At 44.8% G+C, this 25,296-nt stretch overlaps 1 protein-coding gene across 2 annotated transcripts in view; it reads right to left on the bottom strand.

Moving 5' to 3' along the window:
• Positions 1 to 5,101, bottom strand: part of LOC121320418 (PAX3- and PAX7-binding protein 1-like) — a 43,506-nt gene extending 38,405 nt beyond the window's left edge. For both annotated transcript variants that reach the window (XM_041258732.1, XM_041258731.1), the window contains exon 1: positions 4,671 to 5,101. In XM_041258732.1, coding sequence (XP_041114666.1) covers positions 4,671 to 4,998 — 328 coding nt within the window. In that variant the 5' untranslated portion in view covers positions 4,999 to 5,101. The remainder of the gene's footprint in view (positions 1 to 4,670) is intronic.
• Between the last annotated feature and the right edge of the window lie 20,195 nt (positions 5,102 to 25,296).

Here is a 25,296-nt window from a genome sequence, read left to right as displayed (position 1 = left end):
ACTTTTGTTGGTTATGCAGACTCATTATCCCGCCATCCAGACCTCTCCAATGCCAGTCTCCATGCATGCTGTTCCTGCTGTCAGGGAATCAAAATCTACACAGACACCCATTGCTACTGTCATCACTGATGTACAGCACCCCATCCTGTGCACTGCACAAACTTCCAAAATCTCAGTTTGTGTACACCAATTACTGCTTGCATGGACATTGCTGATGCCCAACACTGACCCAGATTTGCCAAAATCCTGGAATACTTAATAGCGGGGTAAAACAAAAATATCTAAAAAAATGATAGTGTTTTATTTATTTATTTATGTATTTATGCTTTTAAAACAAAACTCTGTAGGTGTGTGCTTTAAAAACAATATGAACTAAGCTTACTCATTTCAGCTTAGCGGACGTAAGCAACTATGCTGTGTGTTCTGGGAAAATTAAACTCCTGCAGCAGTAATGGCATGGTCAATACAACAAGCACCTCAAGCACGTCCAACAATGACTCCTCAATGGCTCGGCACAATAAACGTTGTTCGGCCTTTACCTTTGAAGATGGACAAGATCTTTCCAATCATGAGGCTAAGGAAAAAGTGCTCCATAACAACCGCCTGAAACCTTATCTTGCTCCTCCTATGGATCATGGAACACTGTCTCCAGCAGCTACAGCTCCACCACCTTTGACTGCTCTAGCAGGATTCTTGCCACCTACTGACCAACTGCCTAAACTCTACCAGCCACAGAAGGGAGCACATGACCAACACCACAAGGTCTTTGTCAAGGTGCAGACATCTCCTTCAATCTGTCTTCAGAGCTGCCTCCTAGACAGAGCCACTGGGCTCTCCTACACTTTGCCTTCAGGGCCACCCACATGCTCAGGACGACAGTGACGAATGCTCACCATATGACTGAGTACAAGTTGGACTGATTTACTTTTAGTTAATAATTTAGGAAACTTTGGACTTGAACCGTTTGCACTTAAAATAAATAAAATTAAAAAGATTGCATTGCATATTAGATTGCATAAAATTGCATTGTGTAAATGAGGACATTTCTTTAGGTGAAGAGGGAGTAATTGTGTAAGCACAGGAATGGGTCACAGTTAACCGTGTGCGATTGTTCAGCGAGCGGGATGTAACTTCATGTGTATGAAAACAGAAGGAAGATTAGGCACATCACCTTTACTGTTCTCCACTAAAGGATCTCTGTTGCTGTATGCCCCACTTCACTAATACAGTGATTCAATTTAATAGCCACTGTCTCCGTCTTTCAGTTCCTACTACCACTCGGGATAAGCCATAGAGAAGATAACGGGTACAAGAGCCACAACACAAATAACCTCTGTACATAACAAAAGTATAACTGCTACTCTTTTTTAAAACACCAAACAGGATTAACAAGAAATGTGTGGTGGAGGTGGGTTTTTATTAAACAGAAGTACAGCACCCCTGACAAATAACAGAAGGACAAGAGGTATAACATTCCGCAATTAGGCTATTTACAATATAAACTCAACAGTCTGCATTTGATCGTTCACATTCCAAATACACCTCTATTGCTAAGAGGTGTATTCCAAATACACAAGTCACTTTTGCACCAAGTAGTATACTGGTGGAATTCTCCCAGAGAGTGCTAATGCACACCAATTACTAGTGGGTCCATGTACATGTCTCACAATCATTTTATTATTTTGAACTAAAAAATAAATAGGAATTGACTTATCTTTTTTCGTTTTGATCAGAGAAATTTTGCTTTTAAATCATGGGGTTTCCATGCAAGTTGTTTTTTTTTTTTTTTTAACTCGACATTTACACGAGAAAAATGTCTCGTGCAAAATGTTTCTGGATTTCCATTCGCTCAGTTTATTTTACTCGAGTAAACCGGGCTTTTCATGCAAATGAAGGCAAAAGGTGGGGGTTGATATGTAAATTAGCTATGCGTCAAGTACTCGTGACGTTTTTCAACTACTAGTGAAATTTTGTGAAAATGTGTTTTCCATGCACAGAGAACTGGTACACAAGTGAATCTAAATTGCTGTAAAAGCAAAAATACCTCGTGCCTGGCTGGATAATAATGTGTTTCACTGCTCTTGCCCAAATAAATTGTTTTTCAAGTGTCATTAGTAGTGAATACTGTTTCAACTAATGTATTTTACAACTAATTAATTAAAAATAACAAAAATATAAAATGAAACTGAACAACAGGGATTGCAGATCACCACGGCTGAAAACCAGCGGAGACCTTTCATTCAGGCAATACAGCATATAGGGGATCAGGTGATGCTGCGTATACTACCCTGGCTTAGAAGCCCTACCTGTTCAGACGGCTGACAGCTGCTGAGGAAGCATTCAACACCACGCTTGGGCAAATACGGGTAGTGGGCACTTGAAAGGGAGGTGGCGGATACTGTCGAAACGAACTTAAGTGAATTAATTAATTCCCAAAATTGCCACTGCCTGGTGTATCCTGCACAAACTCTTGTCAACAACAAAATGAGGTGTTCAGGAATCAGCGGCTGCCTGTGAGACAGAAGAGGAAGGTTACAGTCTTCCGAGAAAAAAAAAATGGCACTGTCTTTCACAACAAGCCTAAATCAAGCGTAACCCATGTTAGAGTGTGTGTTTATGCAAATTCTAACCCGCGACTCAAAAACAAGCCCAATCTCGCTTATTATAAGCAGACTTGGCAACTGTGAAGGTTACCTCAGCTGCCAGTTTCAATTGGACACCAGCGATTTGAGGAGACTCGTGTTGCCAGAGATTCTCTCCTTTCTTTTAAGTTGTGTTGGATTTACTGTTGTGTAACATATTAATGATGCAAACAAATAAAACACAAAATCAATACGTTAATTTGCAGTTTTACTTGGTCAGTACTGAGACGGCATCAACAACTTGTTGGATGTTTGTTGCGCTGTTTTGGGCAATCGAGCTGGCTCATGACATCCAGTTCACCAACTATATTTATTAAAGTGGGAGGCAGACACGCGTTGTCTTGGGACATAGCTGGGATCAAATAAATAAATAAATAAAAAGGACAGGAATTAATTCAATAACATTTAAACAGCTCACTTGCTCTTTGTGTTTAACTTTAGCATAGTTTTTACAGGAAGGGTATTCTCAAACAGCTGCTTTAATACTATAACAAGGGCATAACGCAGTTGATGGTAAGGGGTTTTATACAGTACTGTAAACACACAAAACATATACAACATGACAGTCCAGACATAGCAAAAACAATTACATAAAAAAAGCTGCCTGCATTATCATTAAAAGTGAACTACACCACTGCTAACCATAAAATCACCCATCAGCCACTACTTTCTGCCATTTTGGAATCCACAGTAACAACTGACCAGCTCCCTTGCAATATTTATAGTTAAGGATAAACACGCTCATTAACATTTACACATGAAATGTGGGTTTCCATGCTAATCTGGGCATGGATCTTCCCGTGTGTTTCGCCATTTACACGAGTAAATGAAATTTACCCTATCCCTCTCTTTGGGATTGGTAATTCTCCCAAACGTGCACAAGCATTGCCATTTCATGCGTAAATTGACCAGCATGGAAACCCCATGAACACAATATTTGAAATAATAATAATTACAATTATCGATTTTCTCTTTTTTTTACAACACTCAGCATGCACTTCCAATACATGGCAGCTCACTACCTGCTGTGCCTTGGAAAGGTAATATGAGCGTGGTTTCAGGCAAACAAAAATGAGACAGCAATTGTGTGACAATTGTGTGACACTGGAAAACGGAAGGCATAAGCTAGTTACAATGAAATAGGACATGACAAGGATGAATGAGACTCCTATTCTGCTTATGCCTGGCATGATCTGATACTATTGACTGCACTGCATCCACTTGTGTGACGACAGTGACCAGAATTTTTTAGGCTACATTCTTCACTCCTACCTTTGAGACATTATCCCACATGACTGGCTGTATTTTCTTGGTGTTATACCTAGAGCTATGCCCTGGAAAACCTGACATTTACACTTTTGTTGGTACCATGCACGATGCAGTGGATCAATAATCATCAATGTGTAAAATACTACTGTACCTTGCAGCTCTTTCTGACTTGTTTCGAGTGCATAATATTTTTTGGCATCAAGTACTAGCACTGTAGAATTTGTAAACCGTGACAATATGTCTTAAAGCAGCCCTTATTTCCTTAGGCCAAAATTACAATTAAAAAAACAAAAAATAAAATATTGTCTTGTTGGGCGAAACACTGCGACAACCTAAAACTGCACCACACACTGTAGGCATATACCGGTAACGACATACAGTATTTTGTAACTATCGCCTTCTAAAGTAACTAACCGTGGATATGAGATGCACTACTCGTTAAAAACCACACATTCTCAAGATGTACTACTACTTGCTGACCTTACACTGGTATTTGTGTTAGTGGCGTCTTAAAAAAAAAAAGTAAACTTAATAATTAGCTTTCTGCTACTGTATCTAGCGGAGTCTGTTTTAAATGTACGTACGTACGTACACACACACACACACACACACACACACACACACACACACACACACACACACACACACACACACACACACACACACACACACACACACACACACACACACACACACACACACACACACACACACACACACACACACACAATTAATAAAAGAGACTTGATTACAGACTACCTTCTTCGTCGTGAAAGCTAAGCAAACTCGCTTTTGGCACATCTTTGTTTTCTTTGCTTTTCTTCTTTTCCTTCAAGTTGATCCTCGTTGTATTAGTCTGCAATCCATTTCCATGGTTCATATCGGTGCTGACGTTAAAATGTGCCACAGTCTCCGGGTTGCTGATTACAGCACATCGGACTGGAGGCTCATCGTCGGCCCCGCATGGCTGCAGTTGTTCTTGCAGCAACTGAGGCTGCGGCGGCGGCGACTGTTTTTCCTCTTCATTTTCCTCCTCGTCGGACTCATTCCTGCGCCTGAAGTTTACCCTCTTCGCTTTCTTAAACATTGTTCAAGTTCAACAGTTAATACAATGTTGGTGCAAAGTCAAAACCCCTTATATTTAGCTCTATGTACAACACAGAGAAAAACGACAGCCATATAAGAGGAACTAAAATACCAGGATGAAGCAGAGGCTTTTGGGAGTTGTAGTTGATATGATACCAGCTGATCAAGGAGACAAGAGTAATCAATCCCTCACTACAGACCTGTGTCAAGACCACGACCAAGTAATTTGACAATTCCCAACCAGTTTGTGAAATGTAAAAATCCGGAAAACTGTAAGTGTAAAAACATGTTACAAAACTGCGTTGACTATTAACAGAATGAATATAAGCAAACGGTAATAACAGACCACCTATATTAATAATTGATAATACTGTAATTACATTTCCAATAGTGATTTAATAAGTATGGATTGCTTTCTGGTAGAGATGAGATAAACAGACGCGTCAGATAATGAAGCAGGTACTTACGAAAGGCATAAGCACAGACATTTTTATTCCAACATTTTAAACGTTATGTTTTTTTTTTTTTTTTAACTACATGTCTGTAGTGTACATTGCATTATATTGTGGTAACATGTGGATGTATGGTAATGACTTAGAACAGAAACGTGAACCAGAAGTTCCCTTTCAACTTCACCCGTCAATCACTGAGCATAAAAAAGCTGCCCTTCCACCTCCTGCTGAAGAGGGTCATCCTCACAGTAGCATATCGCCGTTTTCTCTCTCAACTCACTGAGACAACACACTGATTGCCTTGTGCTTTTCTTGGTGCTGGAAATTGGTTCATTTGTACGGTTTTGACCTACAAATTGGATTCATAACGGTAAGCTACATAACTACGAGTGCTTTTGAAACTGCTAGTTGCCTTAGTCTCGCTTCGGTAGATTCTACTGATTAGAGTTGGTTTCGGAGGCTCCCGAGTGGCATATCTCCCTCGACGCCGATTGCAGCAGCTTGGGGCCGTCCGCGCTCATTTCGGCACCAACACCGATCGGTGTGGCCACCTCGGCACAGACACCAACGGCAATTTCTCGGCGCCGACTACAGTCTCTGACACTGACAGCTCGGCGTCGAGGCATATTGCTCGGCACCGACACCCCCACGCCATGTCAGTGTGCTCTACAGGGTCTTCTGCTGGGTTCCACCAGTGTGAAAAATGTGCAGCCAAGCTCCCAAAACAGGATGGGTACACCTCAGTGCCTAGGGCCAGACCATACAGCCAGGGCACTGGCGGGTGATTTGGACTGCTCTCCCTGTCAAAGGTTCTCAAAAAGAACCAAGCTCAGGAGGGCAGCACTCTCCCCAGTTGATTCTCACTCCTCAGAGCAGGGAAGGAGAGATCCGTTGTCCAGGATCTTCCCCAAAGGGCCTCTGGAACCCCACCCACAAATATGACCAGGGAGCTCCCACATACACCTGGGTTGCCCTCCCCTTCCCCACCACCGTAGACTCCCCTCAATAGAATCGCGGTGGACACCGCCGAGGCAGCACCGCTCGAGAGGGCGCTTGCCGGGAGGTACCTTTCTCCTTCCCCTCGTAGGCGCAGGTGCTCCCCTTCTCAGTTGCTGGAGAGACACCGAAGCTCAGTTGAGCGTCATTTTGAGGAGCTCGCTCAGACGGCGAAAGCCCAGCAAACCATGCTGGAGACCATGCTACAATCTCAGGATAGACTGCCCCCTACTACCAGGCAGCCCCAGCTTCCCCACTCCCGCTCTCCATCCCTGGCCCCACCTAGACCCCCAAGTTCTGGCAAGCTCTCTTTTTGGCATCGAGGTCAGATGTGTCCGATCCTGCCACTTCAGTTGGACAGGCTACAGCAGGGGGCTCCATACCGCATACTTCTCAAAGGGAGGAGTTCCAGGCCCTGATGCAGAGCACAGTTGCTACCATGGAAATACCGAGGCTGGCAGAAAAGAAGGGGAAGGGGAACCGCTTCCTGAAGCAGAAAGGGCACCCACAACACGCCCTCCCTCTGTGTCAGGACTTTGTAGAGCTGGTTCGCTCTTCGTGGAGCCCCAGAGTCTTCTCCCGAGCTTACCCCTGGCCACACAGGCTCTTGTATGCGTTCCCTTCGCTACCGTTATTACCCCTGACACTAAAGAGGATCAGGGTGGAGAAAGTCCAGGTTTTGCTGATTGCACCCAGATGGCCGAGGCGCCCCTGGTTTGCTCTCCTCTCCAACATGTTGTTGGGCCAGCTGTGGCAGCTTCCGCTCCGCAAGGACCTTGAGCCAAACAGAGGGGTTATTATGGCACCCAAATCCAGCTCAGCTCCAACTCTGGGTCTGGCCATTGAATGGAGCCCTATATCCAGATGAGGTTTGCCAGATGCAGTGGTAGAGACACTACAGGGCGCCTAGCATTAGAGCCCAGTATTCATATATATGGAAGGTTTTCCAAGACTGGTGCATTGCTGAGGGTCACGATCCTGTGATCTGCCCTATTGAGACAATTCTAACCTTCTTACAACACCTGTTTGATGTGGGAAAATCCGCATCCACTCTGAAGGTCTACTTGACAGAAATATCGGTGTGCCATGATAAAATTGAGTCTGTGTCCGCTGGGGCACACTTCCTGGCAGTGCAATTTCTTAAAGGGGCTCAGAGGCTCCAGCCTCCGATGAAAACCATGGTCCCTAAGTGGGATCTGGAGTTGGTGCTGGGGGTCCTTATCGGATGTAGGGGAATAATTGCGTAGAACTATTCCTGTACCTATTTGTTCCTACTCTGTACCTCAATTATTCACTGAGTTATATGCTTTAAAGCAATTCGAGTTTATGATCTATTAAGTTTATAGAAATAAAGTAAATGTATTAAACTGCAGGTACACGTAACTGAAAACCAAACTGTGGATGGAGTGACAACTGAGCTGGCTCTAGATAATCGGTTGATCAGGGCGAATCCACCTTTCCACCTAATCTTTATTTGTACTACCTTGTAAATGCCTGTCCCCCCTGTTCTTAATTACCCCAACGTGGCATTTTTATTAGCCATTACGTCTGCCAGAAGAGTAAGTCCGCCTCATGCACTGTCCATCGATGACCCATGTATAGCTTTCACTGGAAATGACTCGCGGGTAACATTAAGAACAAACCCAGCCTTTTTGTCAAAGGTGGTCTGTGGCAAAGTGCCCGCTCCTATGTGTATTTTGTGTTATATGTTGTATGTTAATGTTGGTGTATAGTCATTGGTACACGGGATAAAATGGTCTGTGTAACACGAGTGTTTAAAATGTATATTTGTATTTAGGCACGAGGATTACACAGCACTTCATGTGCAAGTAAAAAGGAATAATATGTAAGCATGGGGAATTGCACTTTATTAATTCACGTGCAGTTGTACCGAGACTCCAATTGAATGATTGATTAGCAATCGAGTCTCGGGTCAGCTGCATAAAAGCAGCATGTTTTCACTCACTCGGGGTTGTTGTGTGTTCGGTGAGTGGAGAACGGGTGTGCAGACAGAGGTAATAATAATAAAATAATAACGTAAAGTAAAATATCAGCTCACCGTGTTGTTTAGTGTTAGTCCGTTTTGTTTGTCTGTTTATTTTGGCTACCAGTGCCGTGTCCTGTGTTTTTGTTTGTTACAACCTTTTTATTTAATGTTCTGTTAATTCATTAAATGCTGAGCGGAAGCAAGCACTCAGCTTCCCCAAAACTCCACCTCTCTGTTTATTTCCTGGTTCCTGTTTCTGGTCTGACGTCCCCCACTCCGGGTGTCTTTGTGACATGGTCTCATCATTCCATATTAACCAACCAGTGGTTTTGTAAGCTTTCAGACCTCCCCCAGACGAGTCAGAGGAGGACCGTAGACAGCACACTTTTTGCCAGGTCCGGGCTCTGCGCTGTTACCTGGATAGGACATTGTCCTGGAGACAGTCCAACCAGCTGTTTGTCTGCTATGGGTCCCGCTCTAGAGGTCAAGCCCTATCGAAGCATCGTCTAGCACACTGGGTGTCGCATGCCATACGCTTGGTGTATGAACAGACGGACTCCCCCCTGCCGGGGGACATTACAGCCCATTCTACCAGGGGCCAAGTGACTTTGTGGGCTCTCTTTCATGGTGCCTCCTTGGATGGGCTTTGCAATGCTGCTATATGAACAGGTAGTCAGACATTTGTGCATTTATACTGCCTTGATGTTGCAAACCGAGCAAGGCTCTCTCTGGGCTGTAGGGTATTGAAGGCGGCATGCCCTTAGGAGTCGTGAGGGCTCTGAGGCTATTGCCGTGAGTCTGTACTGTCGGTAATCTGGAACCACGACAGTGTTGGTGCAGCTTGCCATTCAGTAATGGTTGTCATTCCACTTGAAAGGGAACGTTAGGTTATTACCATAACCCTGGTTCCCTGAAAAGAATGACAACCATTACCCTTCGAGGTCATGTCCCCAGCTGACCTTCTATTTCGAAAATGGCGATGTGCTACTGTGAGGTCAACCCTCTTCAGCAGGAGGTGGGAGGGGCTTCCTCCTCATCCCAGCAGGTCCCTGATAGGGCAGCTTTTTTGTGCTTGAAAAGTTGAGGCTCTTCCCTTTCGGTAATGGTTGTCATTCTTTTCAGGGAACCAGAGTTATGGTAATAACCTAACGTTTTTCAAAAGCAGTAATCACTTTAATTTGCATAGAAGCACATGATCTCGTTCTGGTCTCATTTAACAGTTTTTCAGAACCAAAAGGTGTTGGGGCAGGCGGGGTATTACTTTCCGTTCTGCTCTGTATTAGGCCTACCTTTTGTTGATTTATTGTAGAGTTTTGCAGACAGCCAGAAAACAGGAGAGACAGACACGTTGGTTTCTTGTTCCAAAATCTTTAGTCAACACTCAAGGGCCATTCACACAAGATGAAGGTGGTCACGTGCAGCGGCAGAGGGAAGTGGCAAAAAAAAAAAAAAAAGTACAATGGAGGTAAAGCTTGTGGTTCTGATTTCTGATTTTCCGGAGTTGTATAATACAACATTAAGTGGTTTGAAATCTGCCTTCATCAAACCGGAGCTCCTGTATCTGCAGATGATATTCACCGTACCTTTTTCTTTTCTTGAGGATGTCATGGACCCACAGCGATCTTACTTTTATTTTCTTTCTCCGGTAGACAGGGTGATCACAGTTATGTTTTTTTGTTTGATGTTCATTGTTCCAGGTATTGTGTTGTTAAATGCAAAGTACCACTGATTGTTGCCGTGTTTACAGTCCGTCCCCCACCAAAAGTTTATTGATATGATGGGATAGCAGTAGTTGCACTTTTTAATCATGTGTATACGATAATGCTCAATAATATCAATGCATAATGATGCCTTTAACTCACATTGTCTCTGCCTATACCCAGCAAACCAGACAAAACTCATAAAGAAAGAAAGAAAATTTTAAACGACACAATTTCCTGATATTTTGGGTATTTGTAGGGGGATTGTGATGGTGTGTGTGTGGGGTTCAAATTAGGTTTTATATATATAATGTTTAGCTCATTACTTGAAATTATATATATATTTTTAAGAAAAATAGAAAAACTGAAAAGAAAAGAAAAGAAAGAAGCCGTTACTCAAAAAATACCATGTGAAAGCACATCTTGAGTTTGCCAGAAAGCATGAGAGTGACCCAGCTGCGATGTGGGAAAAGGTTTTGTGGTCAGATGAGACCAAGATAGACCGTTTTGGCCAAAACTCAAAGCGCTATGTGTGGCGCAAACCTAACACTGCCCATGCCTTAAGACACACCATCCCTACAGTTATGTATGGTGGTGGCAGCATCATGCTGTGGGGATGCTTCTCATCAGCAGGGACTGGGCATCTTGTTACAATTGAAGGAAGAATGGATGGAGCAAAATACAGGAAAATACTGCAAGAGAATCTGCTTCAGTCCGCTAAAAAACTGAAGCTTGGGAGGAAATTTACCTTTCAACAGGACAATGATCCCAAGCACAAGGCCAAAGCAACATTGGAGTGGCTCAAGAACAAAAAGGTGAATGTCCTACAGTGGCCCAGTCAAAGTCCTGATCTCACTCCCATTGAGAATCTGTGGCACTATTTAAAAATTGCGGTCCACAAGCGTCGTCCAACCAACCTGAACAACCTGGAGCAAATCTGCCAAGAAGAATGGGCCAAAATCACTCCGACACTGTGTGCAAAGCTGGTACATACTTACCCCAAAAGACTTAAAGCTGTTATTGCAGCTTAAGGTGGCTCTACCAAATATTAATGTGTGGAGGTTAAATACTTATGCAAGCAAGATATTTCAGTTTTTCATTTTTCTTACAAATATTTCCCAAAATAAAACCAATGTCACCTTACAATAATTGATTTTGAGTTTAAGTGATTTAAAATAAAATAATAAACAGAACGAAATTTCAATATACCATTTGTAATTCAATAATATGAGATAATTGGTCAGGGGTCTGAATACTTTTGCAAGGCACTGTATATATCAATCACATATTAGGTATGTGTACATATATCCATACATATATATATATTATATATATATTTCATATATTATATATATATATATATATATATATATATATATATATATATATATATATATATATATATATATACTTGTTGCTCGCCACCCAGGCTCGCACGGGTTCTTCTCCCTTCTAAGTCACGACCTAACACACAGGATTTAACTTTTAACAGCGCTCACGCGCACTTTTAATAAAATGATAAACACAAAAACAAACACCTAGCTCCTATTTGGAGCACTACCTAAATATTCACCAGAACCTACTACTATCCCGGACAGCTAAGCTGTTTACCGGTCCCCAAAACAACAAACTTTCACACAATCTTACTTTGAAACGACTGGACCTGGACACACACACACTTCACTCAGCAGCCTGGAACAGGCTGGCTGCCTCTCTTAAATACCCTGCACCTGGCTCTAATTTACAATTACCACCAGGTGCAGGGGATTAACTAAACAATCAAAACAATTACACCATTAGCCCATTCACCCAAACGTGCATTCTCACATGCTTTTAGCAGGGAGGAATTTTAACCCCCTCCCTGCTATCCTACACATCCCCCAAAGGGTGCAACACTGATCGGCCCTACCAAGGCCACCCCCTCCCCTAAAACACAACCACCCACACTCAAGTCCAGAAATGTCCATTTCCGCCCTCTTCCACGGGCGGGCTTGAGGGTGGGTCGGATCTTCCAGAACATCCGGGAAGGGAGCTTGAACTGGCGACAAGGGACCCGACCGGGATGACAGGGCTGACCAAAGTGACGACTGGGGAAACAGGAGGATGTAGCAGTGGACAGAGATCTTCCACTGGGGACCAGCGCAGCGATGTCCGATCACCCAGGGGAAGCGAAGCAGTGAACTGGGGGAGCACCAGCGACGTCTGACAGCTGCCCAGCGACATCTGGGTGCTCGGGAAGAGCAGAGCAGGGAACGAAGGGAAAAACTGTGGCCAAAGCTGCAGATTCCTGGGCTCCAGGTCCAGCGCAGGAAGGTCTAGGAAGACCGACAGAGTGTCCAGGAGCAAAGAGCAAGGGACCGCACCTGGCAGTACCAGACTGGTTCGCTGGGGTGATTGAGGTGGGCACCTCACCTCCTACTCTCTGGGCTCTGGCAGCAGCGGCTCCAGTGTTGAGCTCACCCACTTCTCAAACATTGACACCAGCGCTGTTGGTTCCGGCTCTGGAAGTCCCCGTTCCACTTCCCACTTCTTATTTTGCTCAATTAGACTGTGCACGCATGCACTCACGCACGCACGCACGCACGCACGCACGCACGCAGTCGGGCTCTTCACTCAGCAGCAGCCTGGAACAGCCTGGCTGCCTCTCTTAAATACCCTGCACCTGGCTCTAATTTACAATTACCACAAGGTGCAGGGGATTAACTAAACAATCAAAACAATTATACCATTAGCCCATTCACCCAAACGTGCATTCTCACATGTTTTAGCAGGGAGGAATTTTAACCCCCTCCCTGCTATCTTACTATATATATATATATATATATATATATATATATATATATATATATATACATATATATATATATATATATATATATATATATATACATATATATATATATATATATATATATATATATATATATATATATATATATATATATATATATATATATATATATATATTTGGCACCCCATAATTAGCAATTTCATATGGTCTGTTTCAAAGAAACGTAAATGGCCGTTCACAACTATTTTGTGTTTGGATGTTTTTATGCTGTTTTGATGTCTAAAATTTACATTTAATTTATAATACAGTAAAACACGACAATGAACAAATTATTAGTAATAGTTTAAGTAATCACATCAACAAACTTCAATGAAAGAATGACGTATGCGCAAATCTCAAAGTATTGCAAAATTCAGCAAGGGACAGAATTCGGCACGACAGCAGTGCGAGAAGAGGGCCGGGGGAGAGGTCTGTGGCTGATAACTGCAGACGTGGAAAATTATAGTCTTGTGCTGCGTACTGAGACCGGAAATGTTAGTTTACCTACCGTAAAACTGGTTCCCTGAAAGAAAAGATGGCCACCAAAACATTGTTATGGGTTATACACCTGCCTATTGGTAGGTGTCACTGAGCTCTTTCTATCAAAGCTGCCGATAGGACCTCTCCACTCCGTGACCCTCTCGGTCCCGCCTACCGAGGGTACATAACCGTCACGCAGGGGAGCCTCACCCTCTTTTCGCAACAAAACTGTGATGACAACTGACGCAACCTTGCGCTTGGTAGCCATCTTCTCTTTCAGGGAACCAGGCTTACGGTAGGTAAACTAACGTTCCCTTTCAATTCGAAGATGGCCACCAAAACATCGTTATAGGAAAACGAGTACCAGAGCCGTCGCGAGGGAGAAAAGAACGGCAGTATATGAGGGACACCTTAGCCCTGCCTGACCAAGGTCAGTGGTGTGAACGTGCAACCTCGAGGACCCTAGTGCCCACAGAGGGCAATGAGGGATCTATCACATTCAGGTGATAGAACCTGGAAAAAGTATGCGGGTTAGCCCAGCTAGCCGCATCACAGATTTCAGCCATGGATTCACCTCATGACATAGCCACACCTCTCGTAGAATGTGTGGCTACCCGCCAGGTGGGGATAAGCCAGCACCATCATACGCAGCTGAGACTGTGTCCGCAATCCAATGCGACAGTCGCTGACAAGTGACTGGGTTTGCAACACCACTGCGTCCAGCATAAAAAACAGACTGCATGCATCCAGATAGGTAAGAGGACATCCAGCAGAGACAGGGTCAAGAGATTACAACATACTTCTGAAGGTGGTCAAGAAGAATGCCATGATCTATGGTGTCAAAAACAGCTGTTAGGTCAAGAAGGACAACCACAGAGGGAGAACTAGCATCAGCATATATTATAGAGGTGTATATGTATATGTGTATGGTAACCTAGAGGAAGGCATGTCTTCATGAACAGGTGCTTCAACTCAATGGATTATATAGGCTATATAGGCTATATCGGGGCGTGCGTGAGAGCCTCCAGTACAATCTCAAGGCTCCATTCAGGGAGAGTAGCCCTCCTAGGAGGGTGCAATCACCGAGCACCTCGGAGAAAATGCGCGCCCGAGGACAGTGAGTCAACGAGGCATGGCAAGCAGAAATAGCTGCTAGGTATACCTTCAGTGTGGAAGGTGATCTACCAGCCTCAAGCAGATCTTGCAGAAACTGCAAGATGACAGACATGGGACACGAGATTGGATCATGACCGTCAGTACAGCACCAATCTTCCTCTTATAGGCATAGTGACCTAGTGGAATGCACCCTAGTATTCTGCAGAGTACCCAAAACCACGTCTGACAGCACTATGGCTGACCAGCGGTCCCTTTCAGGGGCCAGACCAATAACTGGAGCCTTCCCGGCTCCCGGTGCCAAAGCATGCCTCTTGCCTGGCTGAGGAGATCCCGGCGAAGCGGGATCTCCCAGGGTGGGCCGTTTAATATCTGGCACAGGGTTGAGACCCAGATTCTCCTTAGCCACCTGGGAGCCACTAGGAGAACTGACAACTTCTCTGACTGGACCATTTCGAGAAAGGCCGGGAGTAATGGCAGAGGCGGGAACGTGTAAAGGCGCACTCTGGGCCATATGTGGGCTAGGGCGTCGACTCCAAGGGGACCGCCATAGCAGTGGAGGGAGTACCACAGGGGGCAATGAGTCGTCTCCTCCGAGGTGAAGAGATTGACCTGCACCTTTCCGAACCGTTCCCAAACACGCTCCACCATCTGAGGGTGGAGCCGCCACTCCGACAGATGCCTGAGATGATGGATGTGAAGGTCCGCCACCCGATTCTCCACGCCTGGAACATGCGTCACCTGAAGGGACACCAGGTTCTGTTGTGCCCAAATCAGGAACCTGAAGGCTAAGCGATGCAACCCTGGGGACCGAAGGCCACCCTGGTGGTTGACATATGCCACCACGTGCGGATCAGCACATGCTTTTTCCTCACTACGGGTAGGAAGCGCTGGAGGGCAAGGAACACCGCCTGCAACTCTAGCATGTTGATATGCAAGGATGTTCAATGACCCGACCAGGGTCCACTGACTCCTCTGCCTTTGCAGACCACGCCCCAAAACAGGGCCGCTGTGCACGTAAGACACAATGTCAGCTGACGGTGCCTGTCGCGCTTGGCATGTAAGTGAAAAGCATTGAGCCATGCCTGCAGCAGGTGCATGCGCAATAAACCTAGCTCGATGGCAGATGTCACTGCCACCATCAGACCCAGTAACTTCTGGCACATAAATAAGGGGCACCCTCGATCCCTGTCGGAACAGGGAGAGGTGGTGCTGGAGAGCTGCTACCCTGTCATCCAACAGGTATGCACGCATCGTAGTGGAGCCCCACATACGTTGTGTACTGCACCGGCGTCAGCCAACTCTTGGCATCGTTGATGGTGAGGCCCAGCCTCACTAGATGCTCCGTCATCAGCGCCATATGGACCACTGCTCCCTCCCGCGACTGGGAACAGATCAACCAGTCGTCGAGGTAGTTCATGACTCTGACCCTTTGCAGCTGCAAGGGGGCGAGGATAGCATCTACACACTTTGAAAACATACAGGGAGCTAGGGAAAGGCCGAACGGCAGCACAGAAAACTCTGGTTGCGAGCACACATACATCCGAGGTGCAAGCGTGCCAGTAGTGCAACTGTTGTGCCGTGAACTGGGTCTGAGGCTGCAAGCCCTCAAGGGCCCTGCTGGGGTGGTTGAGGCTGAGGTGGGGCTGGCTGCGGCGGTTGCCTAGTGCGGATGCCCTGGAACCGCCTTCCAGGTTGATGCTGCGTGGACTGGCCACGACCATGTCCTCCACGTTGCGGGTCCTGTTCCTCGCCTGAGATGAGTCTTGTTGACTGCCCGTGTCGGGGTTGTGTGCCAGCGGCTCAACCTACCCCGCACCGGAGTGGGGGGAGGAAGCAACGCGGCTACTCGCCTCGACACTTCGCGTTCCTGAAGAGACCGCCACAGCTGTCTGCGCACAACCACTAGGCCCGCCAGGCTCCGGCCCAGGGCCTGCTCCTGCAGGCTGGAAATCTGGCTCTGGAAGCAGGGCATCATGCAAAACACCATCCGGACGTGTGTCTCCGTAACCCTGCATTGCAGGTTCGTGCACATAGGGTCCCTGGGCATGCCTCCCATCGGTGAAGCCTTCACCAAGGCTGCGATGGTGGAGTCTATAGGGGGAAACCTGGCCAGACCCAGCTTCTCCGCCCCCTCCAGTGAGGCCAGTTGAGAACCATGTCTCAACTGATCCAGCACTGTAGCTGGGTGGTCCCAGGAGGAGCACATCTCCTCCATAAAATCAGGGAAAGTGGGGAAGGGTTGGGGTTGGGGAGCCATATCATGAGGCTGAAAGATGGTGCGACGTGGCTCTGCCGTGCAGCACCTGGTATAATGCGCACCGAGTACCGCGTGCACCATGTGCACCGAGTGCCGTGGAGCACAGAGTCACTAAGCACGGGGCAACAGATACTATGCGCACAGCATGCACTTAGTACCATGTGCACCGAGCACCGTGACATGCAGAATGAGCAGGTGCTGATAGTGGAAAGAGAAAAAAAGGCTACGAATTAAGAGCTACTGATTCTGGGAAAGCGTCGGAGCCAGCTTTCAGCACGAAGTGCAGGGGAACTAGGCTTTTTAAGTAAGAAAAAGGCTCAATGCAACACAGGGAGGTCTTACTGTACCAATCTTGAGAAGTGAAAAGAGGGTGAGGCTGCCCTGCATGAAGGTTATGTACCCTCGGTAGGCAGGACCGAGGGGGTCACTGAGGGGAGGGGGCCTATTGGCAGCTTTGATAGAAAAAGCTCATTGACACCTACCAATACAGAGGCATATATCCCATAACAATGTTTCGGTGGCCATCTTCGAATTGAAAGGGAACCTACAGTTTTTATGTATGCATTGACCATAAACATTTGTCATATTTTTTACTTTTGACAAAAGTGACCATAAACAAAACAAAAAAAAAACACAAAATATGTGCTAAAAGTGACAAAGGACAATTGTAAGCGACTGCCTGCAGTAATACAGTAGTAAAGAAACGAAATAATGTTTTATATACGTTTACAAAACTGAAGACTTATGTATTACTGTTTTGGTTCCCCTGGTGCTCCTATGTGATGTGTATTTCCTGATTCATTCACATATTATATTATCAATTTTACGACCTGGGAATACAGTTTTACACTATGGCATGAATGCTGTGTATGCATGGCTGTTTCTGAGGGTGGTGTTTGTTCCCAGTAGTGAGTTTTTAGAGGGACAACACTTATGTATTGAATTAAACTTGTATTTAAATCACACGTATTAAGGAAACAAGAACATGTTCTCACAACTCAGCCACATCTCTGGATAACTCTCAACCATCGTGGTGCATGCGTAACTACGTCACACAGCTGTTGAATATGAACATAACCACCCCACGTCTGTATGTCAAAGCACATTCGATACATCACAAGGGTTAAAACAAAGATCTAACCCAGCTGGTGATGTATAAACCACTGGTGCTTCAAAACTGTGCCCGCGAAGCCAGACCATCGTGCCCACGGCAGCTGTCCTACTGCTCATACACTGTATACAGTATATGGACAATGATAATGTTTTAAGTGGGGAATACAAAGTCTTTACGAACTACTGTGTGATATCAAACATTTGTTTTCAACATCTGATCTATCATAAACTTATTTTCTTTACATTTTTTATGTTTTAATCACATAATAACTGAGATTCTGGAAACTTTAATTCATTTTGCGAAATATATTTTAAAGAGCCTGTACCGCTTTGTGATTTGGGCCTGTAGTGAAATTTAAATTGTATTGCAGCATATGGAGAACATAATATTGAACAAAGTTGACTGAGTAAAATGCCCAAATTAAGGCTGTGATGGTGCATCAGCATTTGGAACCTCCTTTCTTTTAAGAACCCATTGAGAAGCCTCAGGTCTAAAATGGGGAGAAAGCCGCCGTCCTTTTTGGGTACCAGAAAACACCTTGAGTAGTATCCCTCTCCATGGGAGGTGAGGTCTATCAGACAAATGGCTCAATTGCACAGCAAGGTGGCTACTTCCTTCTGAAGTACTGAGGCCTGGAGAGGGTTTTTCACGAAAGTATTCGTGATGCCTCAAAAGGGAGGAGGACCCAAGGGGAATTGAAGGGCGTAATCGTTTTGCACAGTGGCATGCACCATGGAGTCTAAGGTGCAGGCATGCCAGTACTGCAGCTGTTGTGCTGAAAAGGGAGTCTGAGGCCGCCAAGGAGGGGCAGTTTGGGGTGGCTGTTTAGGACGCTGGCACTGTGCACAGAGTGTATGCTTGTCCTCTTGTGGGATATTGGCATTGCAGGCCGTGCAGGGATGGAACCCCGACTTGCCTGAGATGGGCCTGGTGTTGTGCATGGGCCGTGCACTAAACACCACTTGCAATGTGCTTAAGCAATGGCTAAGTGTGAATGCCATGTGCTACGCAAATGTGCCTACCCTAACTGCACGGTCACACACACCTGGTCAGTGCGTAATGTGTACCAGGGGGACACAAGGCCGAAGCCACGGTGGGCGAGTTGAAGCAGACAGCAAAAAACATGGTAGAAAGATAGTATAGGGGAGAGCACACTGTTGTGGGGATGCAGCAAGGCCTAATCCCGTGGAGGAGAGCATGGCTGGAAGAGTCACTCAACATCGGGGATATTGCAAGCCCTAGCCCCATGGAGGAACTGTGTAATCTCAGCGAGAACAGACAACCACTTGCGGATGACTGCACAGGCAGTTGCTTACACACGATAGACAGATACAAAGAGCGGCCTACCATGCAAAAGAGGATGCAGTTGAAAGGCAGAAAAGCAAAAAGGCTCAGTCTTTTTCAAAGTTGTTGATACCGGGAAAGCGGTGAGTCAGCTTTCAGCACGAATGCAAGGGAAATACAATCGACTCAATTCGACTCAAGTAGCTCTTTTCTATCAACACGCTCAACTCAACACAGAGGTCTTACCATACCGTCTTGAGAAGGAAAAAGAGAAATGGCTTCCTTTGGATGATTCCAAAGTTTTATTCCCTTGGTGGGTGGGAGCGAGTGCATCATCCCAGGAAGGGGCCTACTGGCAGCTCTGGTATAGAGAGCTCAGCAATACTTACCCAGATGCTTCACAGACATTTTGCTGTTTGAGTAGGCTTTCACATTTTTGGATGCTCTTTTCCAACACAATGTGAGGGAATTGGTCTCCAGTTTTATTCCAACATGCAGCTATGCAGTTAGAGTTGCTGGAGTTTCAAACTGATCTTTCTTAGCAACAGTGCTACAAATCCAGCAACAATAGTGCTGACTTTTGGCTGCAGGTACCAATTGATAAATACCCACGTTTGGCATCTTCTAGCCTAAAAATACTTTGTATGTTCTCAAGCACATACTTACGTGAAGCTACAATTTCTGTGATGAATGTTATTAAAAACAAGCCACAGAATTGCTTGGGATGTGACAGATTGGAGTTCTGTATTAAGGATCACCACCACATCCTTTCAACCAAATTACAAGCGTCGTGCAGCAGATCAACAAAACAGGGTTTTCTTCACAAAAATAAGGTATTTCTTTTTTTATGTGGTATTTACGGGATATAAGCGTTCTTTATTGTTGGTCCGGTTTAAAGTTTACACCACCTTCACTTTGTAATAGAATAATAAACAGTGCTTCATAAAAAGAAAATGGAAAAGTCATTAGTTAACAGTGGTCAAATGTTTACACTGGATCAGATGTTTTCTACACCTAACATACTGTATCCAGGTGATTACACAGTTTAAAAAGTCTACTTTCCAGTAGTACAAACTGTGTTTAGATGCTAATCTGCAGCATATAAATAATCTTGTGTTTATTGTTTTTTACTTGAGAAGCACAACAGTAAATGAAGGAACATTTTAAAGAAACCATGCATGTACACATAGGGATTAGAATAAATAAAAGTTTGGTACTTTGACGGTAGATCTAAAATCAAGCATTTACTTATGTTTCCCTTTCCAGTGTGTTGGACATTGCTCAGCATGCCACTATTCCAGTCCAGGGTGTGAGGTTATCTGACTTTCAGGCTTCAGATTGGAAGATTGGAGTTCTAAGCAGGAGCTGCACTGGTATAATGATGTTCCCTCCCCCACAGTCTTCAAGTACCGTGCTGGCACTTCCAGCATGCTGTAGCAATTGTTGTTTTAACTAAACTCTTCTCTTTCTCACCCGTTCTCCACTTCCGAACACACAACCGCGAGTGAGTGAAAACATGCAGCTTTTATGCAGCTGTACCAAGACTCAATTGCTAATCAATCATTCAATTGGAGTCTCTGCACAACTGCACATGAATTAATAAAAGTGCAATTCCCTGTGCTCACATATTATTACATTTTACCTGCACGTGAAGTGCTGTGCAATCCTCGTGCCTAAATACAAATATACATGTTAAACACTCGTGCTAGTAATGATTATTTATAGTTTGTGTATTTTATACATGAACACCAACATTAACACAGTACATACAACATAAAAGACTGTAAACACAAAGGGGCGGGACACTCCACCACAGACACGTACTTGTTCACCAGCACAACTGGTCAAGTAAGTACAGTACTTACTAAGTACAGTATAAAGACTGGAAGCAGAAGTAGACCAGACTTCAGAAGATTAAAAAGACCAGTTGTATTCTTCTGTTAGAAATAATTTTTTACATTGCCACATGGATGGCTTGTGGGTGAAGTTAGCCCAGGCAATACAGACAACATTGCTGCAGGTGAAAGCGCTGGTACATGTATTTAACAAGTAAAAGGTTTAAACAAAAACAACACACTTAATAAACGGTCCGAAAACAAACAGACACACACAGAAAACAAGTATCGTGCTGGTGTAAAAAACAGCACGGGCAGCAATTGTTTTTACATTTTTACAATAAAAACCTGTGAACTCCCAACTCAGAGTGAGAGATCCTTGCCTCTTTTATGCAGTTGTTATTCATTCAATCAGGCCTAGGCACGCCTGCACATGAACTGCTTTGGCAGGGAAGGCAATCAATCCTTCCCTGCCAACGTAAAACACCCTGTGCATAAATACGATTGTAGATGGGGAGCCCCTGGCCAGTATGGCAGCAGCGGGAGCACCACTTCTCCCCCTGATGAAGGAATCAGGAACAAGCTTGGTGCAGGGTTGGAGTTGGCCACTCTGGCCATGGCTGCAGCGGGGCCGGCCCTCTTCACAGCAGCTGCGCTGGGATGGTCTCCGCCATGCTCCCCTCAGCAGCCTATACAATGTGTGCTGAGGAATGTCAGCATCACAGCCTGTTCCCTTATCTAGTTGAGGCAGCGGCAGGTCCTGCTCCTCCTCTCCTAGCTCTAGACCCTCCGCCAGCTCTGGTGGTGTACTCAGGAGGGGAGCCCCTGGCCATTAAGGTGGCAACGGGAGCTCCACTTCTCCCTCGTGCTCTGTAGCTGACGGCTTCCTTTTATGGGGCTCTAGCCCCAGACTTTCCAGTCGTGTAAAGGCTGCTGCTGGAGTTAACACCACCTCACGTGGTGTCCTGTAGGCATCCCCGGGCAGTGTCGTGCAAGCAATCCCAGGCTATATCATGCAGGCATCCTCAGGAGGTGATGTGCAGGCATCCCCAGGCGATTGGCAAACAGGCTTCCCCGGGCGATGGCGTTGGTGGCTCAGCAGTCCTAGATGTTACAGGCTCGGCAGTTATAGGAGATGCTGACTCGGCCACCCTATGCGGTTCTGGCTCGCTCACCCTAGGACTTGCAGGGGGGACAGGCAAACTCAGGCGATGCGGGACAGGCAACAGCAAGTGCGGACCCTTGAGGGGAGGGCAGCGGGAGCTCCATTTCTCCCCTTGGTGATCGGTGGGAGCTGCAGGTAGTCTCCCTCTGGTGGTGGAGGTGGGAGCTGCAGATAGTCTTCCTCTGGTAGTGGAGGTGGGAACTGCAGGTAGTCTTCCTCTGGTGGTGGAGGTGGGAGCTGCAGGTAGTCTCCCTCTGTGGTGGAGGTGGAATCAGCAGGTGGTCTCCCACAGCCAGGGCATAATTCTGCTGCAAGACGCCTTATCCTAGACCTACTCTTCTCCCCTCTTCATTCTTCTTTTGCCCATTCTTTTTTTTTTAAATCACCCTAAATAAATATATATATATATATATATATATATATATATATATATATATATATATATATACACACACACACACACACACACACACACACACACACACACACCATATATATATATATATATATATATATATACACTGTGGCAGAGCAGAGCTCTGCCCTTTATAAATTGACAGTTATGGGGTTAAATTCCCCTACCTGCCTGGGTTTATTGTGTTCAGGTGGCTGGGTTTGATTAGAGTAATTAACGATCAATCAGCACCCAGCCACCTGACATAAAAGGAGGCCTCAGCTTCCCATTAGAGAGAGGAGGGAGCTGAGGAAGCAAGCAGACGGTTGTGCTTGTTGTTTTTGGTTTTGTGGTATTGTGAATTTTCTAATCCAGTGAAGGCATCGCCCAGCATGGAAACCTTTGTTTTTATAAGTCTTGTTTTGTGTCTTTCTATTTGTGTTTAAATCCCTTTATTTTTGCCCTTGTGCCCTTTTATTTTGTGTTTATTTATAATTAAAGTATTATTTTTTTGAACTGCAGTCTGTCTCTGGGCCTCTATCCACTTGCCAGCCTGTCACACCCACACTATTCCTCCTGACGCTCTGACCCACTTATAAAACCATATGTCAAGGATGGCTAGAGTGGTGCATGTGGGTGGTGACGTCAGGTTCAGGAAGCAGCACAAACACAAACGATTCAGGGCTGAAACTGCCGAAACAGTATATTTATTACATAACAAAACTTAACAAACAGTTTAAACAAAACACAAAATAAAGGGCTCACTGGCCAAACTAAAAATAAACACAAACACATCATTATTTTTATAATAACGAGTATCTTGTTTGCTGGCTGGTAGCATTTGTTCTTATTTTTGTTAACTCTCCTCACAACTCTTTCAAACTCTCTGCCGTTCTGAGCTCAGAGTGGGTCTTTTATATTGTGGCTTGAGCCTTAATTACCTATTAAATAATTACCTCATTAAGGCTCCAGCCACATTCCCACAAGCTACTTAGGATGGGAAATTCAAACCCATCCATGCCAACCACATTATACTTGAGTAGCTTTTCACCTGCCTCAAATAATAAATAATACTGTCGGATGGCTTTTGTCCATCCACACACCAACATTTTATATATATATATATAAAACATAAAATAATAAAAGGGGCAGGCACCTTGCCACTGTCCTTAATCCAACAAGAATTAGAGTGGGGTGAGGGAGATCTCCAGCCAAGCAAGATCGTCCGGCGAGCCAGAAGCGTAACAAATGCCACCACATCCACCTGTCCACCTTGTTGGCTCTCAGGTGGCACACCAAAAATTGCCAATAGCGGTCATGGGTCTAATGGGTTCTGCAGTACCTGAGAGAGAGTTTTGAAAATGAAAGACCAGAAATCAGCAAGCTTTGGGCAAGACCACAACATGTGAGTCAGATCAGCTGTGGAGTAGTTACAACTGTCACAGCTCCCATCCAACCCAGGGTATATCTTGCCAGTCTGTCTTTAGATAAGTGAGCCCAATGCAATATCTTAAACTGAATTAGTCACAGCTGGGCATAGGAAGATGTGGAGTGTACAGGAGACTGAGCTCTCTCCCTCCAATTGTCTGGAGCTACCACTTCCATTTCACTCTCCCACCTAGACTATATCTGTGACAGAGTATGCCAATTCAGAGATGAAAGGTGGTTATACATTTGTGAAATAAGTCTACTTTTCTCAGGAAGGAGTTCCAGTATTGTGTCCAATACAGGATTAAGTGGAATGGTTGGGAATGAGGGGAACTGGGCACACATGTAGTTGTGAATCTGTAGGTACCAAAACAAATGTGAATGGGATAAAGTGAATGTAATTAGCTGGTCAAGAGAACTGATATTGAGAATTAGGCAGTTTCTAAATGGCATGTTAATACCTTAGCCCACACCTTCACATCTACGTTAAGAAGAGAGATGGGATGGAAAAGCCGGTCTTATAAAGTGTAGCTGGCGGGGATGGGGTTAAATCCCCATCCTGATAAAGCCTGTGGGAATGTGGCTGGAGCTTTAATATGGTAACTGTTTAATCAGTAATTACTGCTCCAATCATGGTATAAAAGACCATCTCCGGGCTCACAGCAGGGAAGAATAGAGAGGAGTTAAAAGTGAGAGCAAATGCTACCAGATGCTATATTTACAAAATAATCATTGTTTTGTGTTTTTCTGCTTTGGCCAATGTGCCCATTTGTTTTGGTGTGTTTTGTTTAACTGTTTTGTTTGTTTAATTAATTATAAAAAGCTGAGCGCCATTGCGGCTCAGTTTAGCCTCGGACATTTTTGTGTTTCTGTCTCATTTCCTGGTCTGACGTCACCACGGCAAAAGGTCCTTATCATTTTTGAGCAGCAGCAAGATAGATGGGAGGTAGGTAAACATGTATTTTTTAAAGTTCTGGAAAAGCTCAATATCAATTGCCGGTAATTAAAATTACAATATAAATGTTGCCATGATTACTTAAAACCCTTCACTGACATTTTTCTTAATATAAAAATATTTAGATATCCCTTTGTAAACTTATGAACATCATTTATTTGCAAAATAAGTGGAGGGAGTTGCCATGAAAACAGAGTCTTTTTTTTTTGGAGGGTTGTATTGGTATACCATTTCAAAACTGAAACACAACATTAAGTGCAAAACAGTAATAGCAGGTGCCTAGAATGAAGAGTCATTTTTTGCAAA

The sequence above is a fragment of the Polyodon spathula genome, chromosome 9 (assembly GCF_017654505.1).
Source record: "Polyodon spathula isolate WHYD16114869_AA chromosome 9, ASM1765450v1, whole genome shotgun sequence".
Classification (NCBI taxonomy): Eukaryota; Metazoa; Chordata; class Actinopteri; order Acipenseriformes; family Polyodontidae; genus Polyodon; species Polyodon spathula.
Note: the sequence above shows the minus strand (reverse complement) of the source record. Positions and strands in the feature narration are given on the sequence as shown.